Source organism: Cinclus cinclus, chromosome 22 (genome assembly GCF_963662255.1).
Source record: "Cinclus cinclus chromosome 22, bCinCin1.1, whole genome shotgun sequence".
NCBI lineage: Eukaryota > Metazoa > Chordata > Aves > Passeriformes > Cinclidae > Cinclus > Cinclus cinclus.
The window spans coordinates 3277885-3292176 of NC_085067.1; the positions used below are offsets into that span (position 1 = coordinate 3277885).

General features: G+C 52.0%; 1 protein-coding gene across 1 annotated transcript; it reads right to left on the reverse strand.

Annotated features, from left to right (window-relative positions):
* Positions 1-6495: 6495 nt before the first annotated feature.
* Positions 6496-13573, reverse strand: LOC134052708 (notchless protein homolog 1-like). The gene is given in 13 exon segments (XM_062507336.1): positions 6496-6624; positions 7078-7148; positions 7234-7393; positions 8286-8488; positions 8620-8666; positions 8939-9074; positions 9492-9684; positions 11073-11170; positions 12334-12410; positions 12653-12732; positions 12830-13047; positions 13131-13301; positions 13304-13573. Coding segments are annotated over 13 exon segments (1737 nt in total). The 3' UTR covers positions 6496-6611.
* Positions 13574-14292: the final 719 nt, after the last annotated feature.

A 14292-nucleotide genomic window follows, 5' to 3' on the forward strand; every position in this document is an offset into this window, starting at 1 on the left:
CGAAAAGGGATGAAGCAGTAAGGGTGCGGACGGAGGAGGGGGGTCTCTCAGGCCGCCAGCGCCTCCCGGGGCTCCTGCAGCTCCACCACTTCCTCCACAGAGACCCGCACTCGGCCAGTGCCGGCTGCGAGTGCCCAGCCCTCCGCACCGCCCCGCGGCTCTTATAAGCCGCAGTGCGCAGGTCTGGATGCTCGGGTGCTTCCGCCGGCGGCCAAAGAGTGCCTCACCCGGAGTAACCCGGCGCTTCCTCCGCCGCCAGCGCCTCAGAACGGCGCCGGACCGGGGCCATTGCCCCGAGCCCTCCCGGGACCCCGCCGGGCTCTCCCGGGACCCGCACCCATCCCGTCAGGGCTCCGGTCGGGTCATCCCCTCAGGGAGGACGGTGACCCAGGCCTCTGGGCCCACCCTTGCCCTCACTTCGGAGCCGGGGCAGAAAGGCCAAGCTCAGGCCGCCACGCCCGGCCATCACCTCAGCCCTTTCCTCGGCCGCCTCAGGCGCACCCGCCAGTGAGGACAACGCTGAGGGGCCACCAGGGGAAGACGGAGGACCGGACAAGGGCTGGGACAGTCAGCAGCGAGAGTGGGAAGGCAGGTAGGTATTGGATCATCCCAGGTTTCCAAGGCAGTGGCACTGCTTACAAAGCACTTCTAGGTCACACACACTCAGCCCTGTCCCTGCTCCAGGTCACACACTCTCAGCCCTGTCCCTGCTCCGCTAGTGAGCAAGACTCTCCCTTAGACCTGAAAGAAGGAATTTCAATGAATGGAGAGGCAATGGAGGAACAGGCATACAAAGTCCTGTGAGCCAAAGACACTTCGACTTGTTTGCTCCCTTTATAAGGAGAATAACACCTATAATTTACAGCCCCTGCCTCCCAGCACTTTTAGATCAGCCTAGGGCTGTTTACAGCACGTACAAACATTAAAAAAAAAAAAACAACCAGCCACCCAACAACAGTCACATGGAGCCTTTGACCTTCACCTCCAGGTTTACATAATTATGCTCTGTTTCTCTGTGTTCCATTCCTCACTGCTCTCTTCCCCCCCCTCTCTCTCTGCAACCATGTTCTCCATCACACCAGCTCCACATCCCAGTTTCAGACCCTTTCAGGCTTCCCCAGTATCCCCACAGAGGGGTCCAGTGGATGCAGGGGTGTGACCCTCTCTGACCCCACACAGCTGTGCTGTGCCTTCCCTGACGTGACACAAGCTTTGCTTTCAGTGTCACCAGATCAAAATAGAGACTGAGCAAAGAGTTGTGCAGTTGGGCCTCTCCCCATTCCTCACTTATCTCCTTGGCCTTCCTGCACTCAAAACCAGGCACTACTGGAGCCGTGTGCCATGTCAGGACCTCCTCAGCTAAAGACTTCCCCACAGACAATGCACTTAGATTAAAAAAGGACATTTAAAGCTATCAGAGGAATCTGAAGAAATATGTTTTGTGCCAAAGAGAATCAAAGGGCTTTAAAGGGCTGCTTCCTCCTCCAAACCTGGCTGTCATTGGAGGCCCAAATGTGCCCTTCAAAATGACATCTGCAAAGTGGGCTTTTGAGTTTGGCTTCCTGGGGAAAAGTGCCACCTTTCAGAGCCAACTTGCCTAACTTGCCTGCGGCTCGTACTTGCTACCATCGGAATGCCAAAACGGAATCTCCCCTTTATTTGGTGAAGTTTTGAGCTTCCATCCAAAATACACCCACAGCACTACCCTAACAAACAACCCCGGGAAAGTGGAGTTGACCAATAATTTCAACAGCTCAGAACACCCCTGTGGAAAGAGTATAAATGAGATGTAAAAATATTCCAAGTTAGTAATAAATTAAAGTGTTGGTAGTAACAGACACTTTGTGATATGCTTCACAGTGCCCCTTTAAACCAGGAAAAAGCCCACAAGCCTCCATGTGTGAAATATTCTGATTCATAAAAATAATTTGCCTCAGAACTGGCTGTTTATTGCCATCCACCAATTCTCACTTCAGTATTAATCCTCTCAGCATCAGCGTGTATCCTCACCCCAAAATCAATGTCAGAAGCTACATTTTAGGGAAGCTGGGAAAAAAAAAATTCATTCAGAAGATGCCTTTTTGAGCAGATAAAAGTCACAACAGCCATTACCAAGCCACCCATTCTGTATCACAGTTATGAACCGAGACACATCTCCCGACATGTTTCCCTTCGGCAGCAGCACTGCCTGATGTCCTTTTGTCCTTGTAATGGGGCTGGAGTCCTGGAGCAGGTTTGTTTCAGCACAGCAAGGACACACTGCCAGGAGCGGCAGCGAGGTTTGACCGGAATAATTAAACACGCTGCGCTGGATCCGAGCGGCACCCGAGGGCTCCAGCAGCGCTCGCTGGAGGCTGCGGGATTTGCATGCGGGTCACTCCTCCCAGCTGGGTCCTTGATTGGCGGCTGCGGGAGGTTCTGAGTGTCGCTAACTCCAGCATCCAGACTACAAAGTATCTACAAACAGCACCTTCACTTGCTTTTGCTGCTGGAAAAGTTCAGCGGCAGAACGGACTGGATTTGCCTTTCCCGAAGGGAGCCTCGTTGCTGGAGATGTTGGGAGAGCGATGCAGGATAACCTTATGGGGCTCCTGCTGCTCCTACACACAAATATCCAACATTTAGCCCTGTATCCTGCAGCACCCAGGGGGATGCTCTGCTCTGACCGTGCAGCAGGACACTAAAACACCCAGGGCACCAGTACCCTGCCTGATTAACCCCAGTGATCCTTCAAACACATGAGCACTGTGTCCTGAGTTAGTTCATTTTTAACATCATGCTCTGCAGGAGCTGCAGACCACTGAGAGAGACCACCAGCAACCTATATTTCTGCAACCACCATTCAGAGAGTGAAGAAAACCACAGCAGCAGTACTGGAGATGGCTCTGGGGCTCCTTCCCAGCTGCACTACTTTGCTTCAGACAAATTAGTCCCTCAGTTGTGACCCAGGACTTCTGATCACAAGAGCAACACATCTAGGAAGGAATTAGCAACTGGCAGGTTGCTTGTCTGAGTGCAGAGAAGGGTTTTCATCTGGTAGCAGCTCCTCTGAACACAGACGTCACTGCCCTGAGTTTTCTCAATACCTTTCATCCTCAAAAGCACCAATGGACTTCACAGCAAGCCCTTCTCTGCCATACTGCACTACCAAAATGCAGCCCTGAGGTAGAAACATCACCTGAACATCATCAGCGCCTGGGCTGACCCAAAAAGAAAGCAGAACAAGGCTGCTTTTCCTACTTTTCATGCAGAACAATGAATGAAGTTCATTTTCTTCCTATTCATTGAAAGATTTTTCTTGTCTCTCTCTCTCCCCAGGCTATAAACTTGAACATGGAAATTAAATTACAGATCTGGGAAAATATTCAAGAGATCATCTGAGTTGAACAGGACAGGAACATGTGGCTTCAAGGACCCAGGGAACAAAACACACATTCCACTTTCATGGATAAGCAGGACACAACCCCAAGAAGAGTTTTAAGGCCCCACTTATCTAAACCAAAGGTAGGAGTCTGACAGTATCCTGCTCATCTCAGAGCTATTGACTTCACTCCAGGTGTTCTTATCATATCCTTCCCTCCCTCCATCACACTCAGGATTTCATTAGACAGGTAAACCTTCCTCAGAGGACTGGCATGCTTCCCAGTCCTTATCACCACTGTCCTCCCATTGGGATTTGTAACAAAATTAATGTTTGCATCAGCTGAGCTTTTAAAGGAGAAAATCAGAGGGCTATGCACGACTGTTTCTGGGTATGCTTAAAATGATTCTTGTATTACCAGTGAAAAATAACACCCTTGTGGTAAAAGAACCTGTGTATGATGCTTAATGAGTAACTCAGGAGGAACTGGACTGAAACATGGAAGCAGATCCCAGGATTCCTATTAAACAGCAGTGGAAAAGCTCAGGCATTTCAGTATGCTTTCTGTAAGGTTGGTGCTGCAGGTCCCAGAAAAGCAATCAGAAAGCTCCAGCCTACCTCCTAGACTTGTCCCTTAACACAAAGTAACATCTTCCCCATTAATAACACCATCAATCCAAATTTGCATCTGCAATTGCCCAAATTAGCTAATTAAAGCTCCCATCCCCAGTGCCAGCAGAGCGAGGGAGGTCACGCGCTCGCTGCAGCTCCTGCCAAGCAGGAGCAGCTCTGGAGGGAAGGGCAGCAGCTCTTCCTTCCCCAGGGCCTGAGCAGGAAGGAGACTGCAGCCAGGCCTGGGAAATGCCGCATTCAAATAAAACTGGGAGGGAGGAGTGTTAGGGAATTGCTTAGGAATACAGCTGGAGTGGGGCCAGCACTTAGTATGCATGGAGGCTGGTGCTGTATGAATGGTAAAAATAGCAGCAGATGCTTAGATAAGAAAATACAATTTGGTTTACGTGCAAAGCCATCACAGAGCGTGGTTCAAAATCTACCTGATACAAGATCACAGGAAGATTAAGGCCAAGAGCTTAATTTGGTGTAAACTTAGTTGCAAGGCTCTCTCTTTCTTCAAGTGGTCTCACTTCCCTTTGGAAAACCTTTCTGCTGCAGCATCAGAAAGGTGGGTTTTAATCAGGCTTTCTGTCACAGAAGCCAAGTCTGAAGGGATGGCAGGAGCAAGGTCAGAGAGCACAGTGATTGCTTTAGTTTGGAAATCAGTGGGCAAGGTACACTGATATTTCAGGTACACCTACACACATGCACAGCCAAGCCAAGTTCCCACAGGCAGGATCTCTCCCCTGATACATCCCTGCCACCAACACAAAACACACCATGAACTGACAGGGCACAGCGACCCTGAGCAGCACTCGAGGGCAAGCAGCAGAGAATGATGATTCTTCACTCAGGAAGAACCACTTGCAACCAGGAACTGCTGCTTGCAGCAAGTCAGACTTGGGGACAGAAAGCTGAACTCCCAAGAGTGGGTCATTTCCTTTAGCACAAGCACCCCAAAAAACTTGGAAACCAGGCAGGCTTCTTGGCTGTTACCAGTGACCTGCTCCTCTTTCTCCCAAGGACAGACGCAGTAGCTCTTTTTAAGCACCCTGTCCTGCATTTACATCAGTGAATGACAAAAGGTTTTGTTTTCGAAGATGGACACAACACAGCCTTCACTGTCAGCAGGAACCAGCTGGAGGAAGCACCCTAATGAAAGAGCAGGTATGGGATACTAAGGTCTTCCCAAAAGATCCCATAGAGATAGATCCCTGCTGACTTGGCTGGTAGGAGACACTAACAGCAACAGGAACCACAAATTGTCTCCTCAGTCATATTAAAGATTTAACCCTTTGTTCCAGCCTTTGGCTCACCTGAGCACTTGCAGACAAACAAAAGGCATTACTGCACAATCTTAATTCTCCAAAGCAATCCTGCTAGCAGGAATAAAGTCCTAAAATGCATCTTCTGCAGCTGGGAAGCATCTGAGACCCAAGCTCCTGTTCTGTAGTAATCACTGTTTATGAGGGCTATGGAAAATGTTTGGGCCTTCATGCTAACCTGCTGCAACTAAATCTGACAGTGTAATTTCTGCTCCTTATTAATCACATCTTGATTTTCTCTGTTTCGTAAGCATCCTGGAAATAAACACTTAGTCCAGGTCTGTTCACCTCATGATGGCTGGAAGCCAGGACTGACTGATAAAAAGGCTCATAAGCAAACCTACAAATACTCAGCTGGCAGTATGAATCCCTCTCACCCACTGGGCAAGTAAATGCACTTGAGAAATTCCAGAAGGAGCCAGCTCTGGAAGTATTGCCATTTTCTGTCAGTCCCAGCCCTGCTGTCAGCACGTATCCAGGGCAAGGGACAAATGCCACACAAAATTCCTGCTCCATTCTTCCCCTTCCCCACCCTATCCTTCCTTCCCCTGGAGCCAGTGTTGGATGGGAAATGGACACTCTCTCCCCTGTTCAGAGTCTCATTTCCCCATTCCCAAGAGCTGTTGAAACCCGAAAACTCAGCACAGCTCCAGCAGTTATTTGAAGTCCATGCGTGTTGCACCCTGAACAGATTAGCAAAGGAGTTATCTGCTGTGGATGCAGAGGATCACTGGCAAATAATGCTCAGCACAGCCTACAGGGAAATGGGGCTCTGTGGAAAGGCAAAACCTTACTGGAATAACAAGAAGCCCCAGGTCCTCATTCTCAGCAGATCTTTGTCCCAGACATGCAGCCAAGCACAATTCTGCAATGTAATAATGATGTGCTGAAATTTCCCATTTTTCTCTCTCTGAAGGCCACACAAGGACAACCCTCTCTGTTACCGCTAAAACCCTCTTCTCCACAGGATTCTTTACATAGCAAGAAAGGGCACTAGAAGTCTCTGCCCTTTGCTTGCCCCTTTCAGGACAGTGGCTACTGTGAGACTGAAATTCCAATAAAAATCCAGTTGAGATGGAGGCAGATGAGATATCCCTCCTGTGATGTTCAGAGGAAACCATCCTGCAATGCACAGCTCTTAATAAGAACTAAAATTAAATTTTCCTTAAATAAATATAAGGAGAGAGTCTATGAGGGAGAGTTGCGAACAGGAACACGGAGCCATGTTTGGGTCAATCTCTTCATCCATCACCTTGGAGATCTCCCAGGACTGTGCTGAGGGCAGGACAAGCAGCTCCATGTCACTTTTCCTATCGACGCCATCTGGAAAGGGAAAGGCCTGCTGGAGACACACCACCTCTGCCACAGGGCCCAGCAGGCACCAGACAAGAGCACTGCAGGGACCTGGGATTGCCAGGCACAGTCAAATGGCAACCAGCTCCTAGGAATTTGTCTGCATAATCGGGAGAGGGAAGAAGTTCAGAAAGGAAGACCTGACAAGCTGGTGTAACTGTTCCCTTCCCCTCTCCAGGAGTCAAAATATCTGAGTCAAATTTCATCCTGACTGCTGGGCTGGAGGGGCTCTGCTTTCTAGTTGTCTCCCAGCAACTGTTCCTGCCCTGAGAGAGGTCAGGTCTCCAAGCTGGAATGTGACCCAGTGCTGTGCTCTCTGCAAGGAGATCATGCCCTAACCACACAGGTCTCTAAAAGGGCACTGTGGCTCTGAGGGACACGTGGAGTAGCTGCAACATCCTCATGGACAAACGGGTTACTCACATCCGCAAACACTTGTCCTTTCCTCCGCTCGCTACCCTCTGTCCGTCCGGGCTCCAGTCCGCTGCGTACACCTGGTGTGATGGAAATCAGTCACCTCTGCTGGCAGGAGGGGTCGCTCCTGCCTCCCAAACACTTCAGCTCCACCAGGCAGCTCACCTCATCTGCATGGCCAGGCAGATCGATGGCCAGTTTCTTTGTCTTGGCATCCCAGACCTTGAGGGTGCTGTCGCTGCTGCCGCTCACCAGCAGGCGGCTGTCGGCTGACCAGGCGATCTGGTACACGGCTGACACGTGGCCCCTCAGCGACGTCAGGTACCTGGGGACAAGGACAGATTCTTAGAGCAGCAGGCTTTGTTCCAAAGTTGCTCTTGCCTTCATGTTTCTTCTCCACCAGCACAGTTACAGGATGGCCAGCACACCCCAGACAGTCAATTGTTAGACAGAATCCATCCAAAAATCTTCCCAAGTGGGCTCAGAACCTTCTAAAAGATGCCTCTTCATCTCACCCCCTCTGCCAAGAAACCCTTATCCAGCAAGCAACACTTCAGCCTCACTGCACAGGTGCGTCCTTCCCGCTCTGGCTGAGCAGCCCAGATTTAGAAGGACCATTAAAATCACTGCCATGAAAGCCAAGCTCATGAGCATTAAAGGCTGGTTTGCAAGGCAGGACTGCTGCCTCCATGAGCTCACCAGTACTGCAGCTGAAAGTTAAAAGCTGGATTACAGGAGCATCCAAATACCAACAGCACTACTTGTAACTACAAGAATTTGCATTATCTGGACCAAGCTGTTCTCTGGCACAAGAACTGTTTAAACTGGGTCAGTCTCCAGTTCCCAACACACACATCTTCAAGAGATCAGTGGACTGGAACATCCCATCCCACCACAGCTGCACCTGCCCCGAAGAACTGACCCTGCAGCAACAGGGTATGCACACAGGTGCCAGGCAGTGCTGTGGCTAAGTCACAGTGGGGCTGCACACACAGAGCCAAGCACAGACACCCTGACACAAGAAAAGCCAGACAAGAGACTCCCCGAGGGCAGAAAAAGGTAGAGGCAGCAGAGTGGCTTTGTATGAGTTGAGGCTACAGAGATGCTGAACATACCAAGGAGCTGATGGCAATGAACTGGGGCCCAGCCCTGTGTGTCCCGAGCATTACACATACACTCCATAACAGCACCACCTCTAACAGAACAAATCAACTCACTTTCCTGTCCTACCATCCCAGAGCTTTATGGACTTGTCAAAGGAAGCACTAGCTATTATCCGGGTGTCTGGGGAGAACAGGACTTGGTTAATCAATGCCTGGTGGCCTGTCATTCTCTCCAGTGGCTTCTTGTCTTCTGCAGGTCTCCAAAGAAACAGGGTGAAATCATCTGACCCCGAGACGAGCCTTTCTGGTTCCTGGCCCTGAAAAAGAAAGAGCCCAAGTTTTGTACAAGCCAGGTGTGGAGAGCTTGGAAGCACACCAGCATTGGGGTGTCCACTGCTTTCACCAGCGACAGTGCTTAGAAGTGACAGCAGGGACAAAAGGGACTTACCCGGACTTGGTTGTACCTCTGCAGTGCCCTGTCTTTCAGTTCTGACACTGAAAAGGGGAAAGGAGGGTGAAAGAGAGATTGACAATCTGTAGATGAAAAGAAATTTTATAACCTTGTCATGCCAATTCCAATCCGGACTCTGTGGGTTTAGCAGGAGCATTTGTGACTGCTCAAGGTGCCAAAGGCAATTTGGGAGCAAAAGCCTCAGAAAACAAAGTAACCACCCCATGTCCCAGACTGCTCCACTCTGGCATAGACAAGAAAAATCTTGACTTCCAGCATGACCAGTCCTCCCCCAGCCTCCAACTGCTGCACTCACGGGAGCCTCTGACATCCTGAGGGTTGATGGTGGCCTCGGCTGGCTCGAAGGCACCGGTGCGGAGAACGTAGTCAGTGCTCAGGGCCATGGTGTTCACCCAGTGAGCATGGCCCTGCAGGGTGCGGCACAGGACCCCCTGGGGACAAAGCCACCCTCAGACAGGGACAGGAAGGACACAGCTAGGCTGCAATGCACCCACCAGACCCACCAGGCTGCAGGGACCAACCCCAAACTTTCCAAACCTGCTTGCCCCAGCTGCAGGCAGGCTAAGCAGGGAAGACACAATGCTGTTGAACTTCAGGAACTTCCCTTGCACAACACCCATCAGCTCAGGTTGCTCCAGGGATGTTTCCAGCCCCATTTAATGCTCTTAAGGATGAAAACATCACACAACAGTTACCCCTTGCAAATGGTGCCAAGTAACAGGTCTGATAAGACAAAAGGTACAGCAGCTCTGTTTTTCAGAGCACAAGTGGCAGGAAGAGCAGACAAAGCTAACCCATAGTGTGCCCAGCCCCCTTTGCCAGTAGCCCAAGGGCAGTCCCTCACTTACATCCTGGCTCCTCCAGACTTTGATGGTCCTGTCCTGGGAGGAGGAGTAGAGCAAACCATCGCCCCCCCACTTCACACAGGTCACTGACTGCGTGTGGCTTGTGAGGATTTTGTCACACCTGCCCATCAGCGTGTCCCAGATGCGGATGCTGCCATCCTTGGAGGCACTGGCCAGGTAACGGCACTCTGGGTTTCTGGGCAAAGAGATCAGATCCATTTGTGCAGCTCCCCTGAGCTCCTTCCCCAGCAGCCCCAGAGGATTCAAGGGTCCAGCAGGCAATAAAATGCAATTTTCTTTTGGATTAATATCAGAGAGGCCAGACAGGGCAGAACACTGACCTACAGAGAACAAGGTTTCACAAGGCAGGGGAGAGGCAGACAAATGCTTCCTCCAAACCAACTCCTGGACTGCACATTGGAGAAATCAGTCCAGGGTAAACCTGGTAGCTGAGGCATTGGCAGTGACCTTGTTTGCAGAGCTTTAACCCACTGGCTAACAAGGTCACCATGAACTGGCACCTTCCCTGGGCACAGGCTGGAGAGAGCCCTGGGCAGGGGGTCAGCCTCACACAGGGAGCACAGATCCATCGCATTGGGAATGTGCTGGATGTTCCCCTGCCTCTGCCATGCTTCATCTCCAGCCAGTGGACAGAGTGCTGTTGTGCTGACAGGCCTGAAAGGAGCAACGTCCATCCACATCCATTGCGGCTCGGGGGGCAAACTGAACACATCTGGAAGCAGCTGGCCACATCCCAGCCAAGGACAGGGCAGCCTCAACCCTCTCTCCTTTACACATCTGTGTCACTCAGCATGGTGGCACCAGTAGTGAGGAAGAGCACAACCCCTCCCACTGCACTGGAACTGGCTGAAGAAAGAGAACTGTGGCTCTGGCAGGGTCGTGTCTCTCCTCTCCATTTCCTCATCTTCCTTACAACAATTTTTTGGCTAATCCAGTTAATTGTCTGCAAATAGCTGGAGCTTCCTACTGGCAAATTCAATTTGCAGGGATCTGCTCTGAAGGGGCCCTTTTTCTTTCTTTTTTTTTTTTTATTTATTTCTGTAACATCTTGGATTAATGGCTACAACTGTCCCACTCCACCCACCTCTCCCAGAGGGAGCTTTAGCTGATGGAAGGGATAAGGGGATTGTACAGCTAATAATCCCTCATAATAAACAAATGGGATGACAGAGACCAGCAGGATCAGGAGAGCAGAAAGGAGCGCTCTGCCCTTAGACATCACCAGGTTTCCTTGCTCCCACCTCAGAGCATTGCTGGAGCAGCACATCAGTGTTTGTCCAGCACCACAAAAGCAGTCTTTTCCACAGGCAGGTGTGTCTTTTTTCCCAAGGGAAAAGAGGCACAGCCTGGCAGTGATTCCCCAGCAACTCACAGACTCTGTGAGCAGCAGCTGGGACTCCTGGCTCCCAGCTGCACACATTTTTCCCAGCTCACCTTAAGAGCTGTTCTACACAGGCATTTTCCTGTAACAGGAGAAAGACAAACAGGAGCAATGCCCTTTGGGTCAGGCTGCTCTTTTCCATAGGAGCAAAGGGGAAGGGCTGAGCTGGCCCCTTCACTTACATGTGGAGTGGTTCCCAGCACAGACATGTGATCCATTTGGAGTGGCCAGAGAGCACCCGGCCGATCTGACTGCCAGTGGCTGGGTCCCAGAGAAAGATCTGTCCAAGAGAGGAAGCACAAGGGGTTGCGTCAGGCCACAGACATCATGTGAATCCCAGAGATACTGGAGCTCCATTTAGAAAGCAGAGGTGTCCTTGGGATCGTGTTTGCACTTGCAGGCAGCAGCAGGGGAAGGGGGCTCGATGCCTTTCCAAATCCCTGCAGTAATCAGCTGACACCCAAAAGAATGAGACCGGATTGCCCTCCTGTCTGCCTACAATGCTGCAGCTCCAAGTTATCTGACTCGACTAAAAAAGGATACAGGTCCCCAAAAAGCCACCCTGTGCCAAAGACTCAGTGTTTGCAGAGCACAGTGAAAGCCACAGCGTGCTAAACGCAGCTGATTATTGGATACTGTGGGTGGGACACATGCTGGTTTTCTCTTGTTGATTCTCTCTCTACATAAATGTTCATCTTGAGAGCCAATGCATTAGTCATCTCCTACTTAAGAACTTGGGAGAAAGAGGGAAAAGGAGGACAAGCAGCTCTCCGGGTTCAATTAAAGGCAGACTATCACCAAACCATGGCTGAACCACCTTGGCCCAGCACATTTCCTTGGGACTGACATCACAAGTCTGGCAGCTCTGCAAGTGCTGTCATTGCTCCCAGACTATTCAAAGGTCAGAGAGGGCAACTGCCCCTCACCAGCTCAGTTCCCGCTTCACCATACACTTCTGCTTCCCCAGGCATTTCTGCACTTCAAACACAGAAATTCTGCCCCACAGCAGAGGCTGAACTCCTATCCCATTCCTGCCAAAGGGAATTTGGAATGTCTGTGTGGGAACACTGTGACCAGGCTGCTGCTGCACGGCTGGGTCACGCTAACAGCAGCCCTGACCTGTCCTCACTCCAGACACCCCCCTCGTGATGAAGCCGCCTGCCAACAACCACATCCAAAGCCTGGACTCCTTCCTGTACAGAGGAAAAAGTGTCTGCCACAAGACGGCAGGACTCAGAAGCAGGAGCTCCCCAAGGTGACAATGCCAGAGCACTGCCAGGCACAGAGATGCTTCTCACAAGACCGTGACACACCCGCACACAAAATTCCTCTGGAGAATGAGAATCCTGCTCGAAACAATGGGATACACCCCTCACACCCCTGAAGAAACAAGCCTTCACCCCTAATCCCCCCCAGCCCCATGCTGAGGCAGCCCACATGTACCTGGCTGTTCTTGCAGCCCGAGGCCAGTTTCTTGCCATCAGGTGACCAAGCAATGCTGAGCACCCAGTGCCGGTGACCTGGTAGAGAGAGCACAGTGGGTGTGAGTGGAGAGCTGGGATGTTCCTCGTGTCCCAGCAGGAAGCCACTCTGTGTTCCTCCTGGCCAGCCCTTCTTTTTCCACTTTGCCAAAGACACCTACTCCCTCTCCTGGCTATGGAGCCAACTGGACAGCTCGAACAGCACCAAACTCTGCTCTGCTTGTCCCCCCAGGCAGACAGGGGGTCCACAAGTTGCCCTCCTGGCACACCCTGGCACCCACCTTTGGCCGTGAACTGTGGCGTTTCCGTGCTGAGGTCCCAGAAACGGACAGTGGTGTCCCCAGAGCCGCTCGCCAGGTACCTGGGAGAGGAGGAACGGCTCAGCACAGTGTCCCCAGGACAGGACAAGGGCAGCTGCTGCCTTGCCTTGATCCCCCGCTCCAGCCAGACCCTCGTACTTTCCCGTGGGGCTGAAAGCCACGGAGATGACGGCCTCGGTGTGTCCCTCCAGGGAGCTGGTGCAGCGCGTCACCGCCCGCACCCTGAACACCGCCTGCGGCTGGTAGATGATGTCCAAGACCTTCTCTGTCTCCACACTCTGCCCTGCGAGGGTCTTCTCCAGCGAAGCCACGATCTCGGCATCGTGGACGAAGAAGGCCAGAGGCACCGGCTCATCCTGAGGGAGAAAGGGCAGGTGAGGCAGCGAGGGGCGGCGCCGGCTCGGGCTGGGGGTACCGGGGAGTTCGGGAGAGGTCTCACCTTCTGTAGGAGGGCGTTGCAGACCAGCTGTAGCTTGTCGGGAGTGATGGTGACCGGGACGTCGAAGGGGGAGCCCAGGCACTCCCCTGCTTCGTCGCGGAACTGGATCAGGAGCCGCTGCACGTCTTCCTCGTCCGGCGACATGTTCTGCGGGACAGCGTACTCAGAGCCAGGAATCCCACCGTGCAGCGGGCACAACCCTCCACCCCGGCAGCGACAGCCACCTGGAGAGAAGGAACCTCCACAGGGGGACACCGCGTAGGGCCCGTGGGAGGGACAAACACCCCGCACCGAGCAGGAGCCGTGCGGAGGAACCCCAGGAGAGGGCGAGAAGACCCCGGAGCGCCGCAGCACTCCCACCCCTGCAGCTTCCAGGTGCTGCCCATCCCGGCACCGCTCCGGGCCATGCCCATCCCGCTCCCGGTCCCGCTCACCGCGGCCATGTGCGGGCGCCCCACGTGCGCCGGAAGCGGCGGGAGCGCCCGAGCGCGGCGCTGCTGCCCCCTGGCGGCCGGCGGTGAGCGCCGCGCTCCCTCGGGGCCGCGGGTTCGAGGCCGCGCAGGGACAACTCCCGCGTGGAGCTCACCACCGCTCTAAAACCTCACGGGTTTGGCGCCAAAACGACTCAAGGTAGGCCGAGCCTGTCACACTCCATCCGGCCCAGAGTTTAAGGAAAATGCAGTTCTGAGCAATACCCATACCCAAACACGCCCAGGATTAGTCAGGATCCTGCCCAAGGGGGAAACTGAGGCAGGGGTGCTCTAAAACAGGCAAGGGTTTAGTGTGGTTCTATACTTCAGGACCAACCTTTGCCCCTTTACACCTTTCTCAGCCCAACTTCTGCCATGCCCTGTGATTGAACGCTTTATTTACTATTTAAATAAGAATTAAGCTTATTCACCACACTGCCATTAACATAATCCATTAAGAAATGTGGGCAAAGTTACCCCTAAACCTCACATAAAAACACCTCATCCCCTCTAACTTCAAACCCCATGAAAACAGAAAATCGACACAAATTTTAATATTTATCTATTTTAAATCAAAACACAATTAAATATAGTATGTTTTAAGTACACGAATGTTTGGGTATGAGAGAAATAAGAGGTGGTACATAGTACCAAAAACCTATACACAGCCTTTTTTGCTTTTTCATAACAAT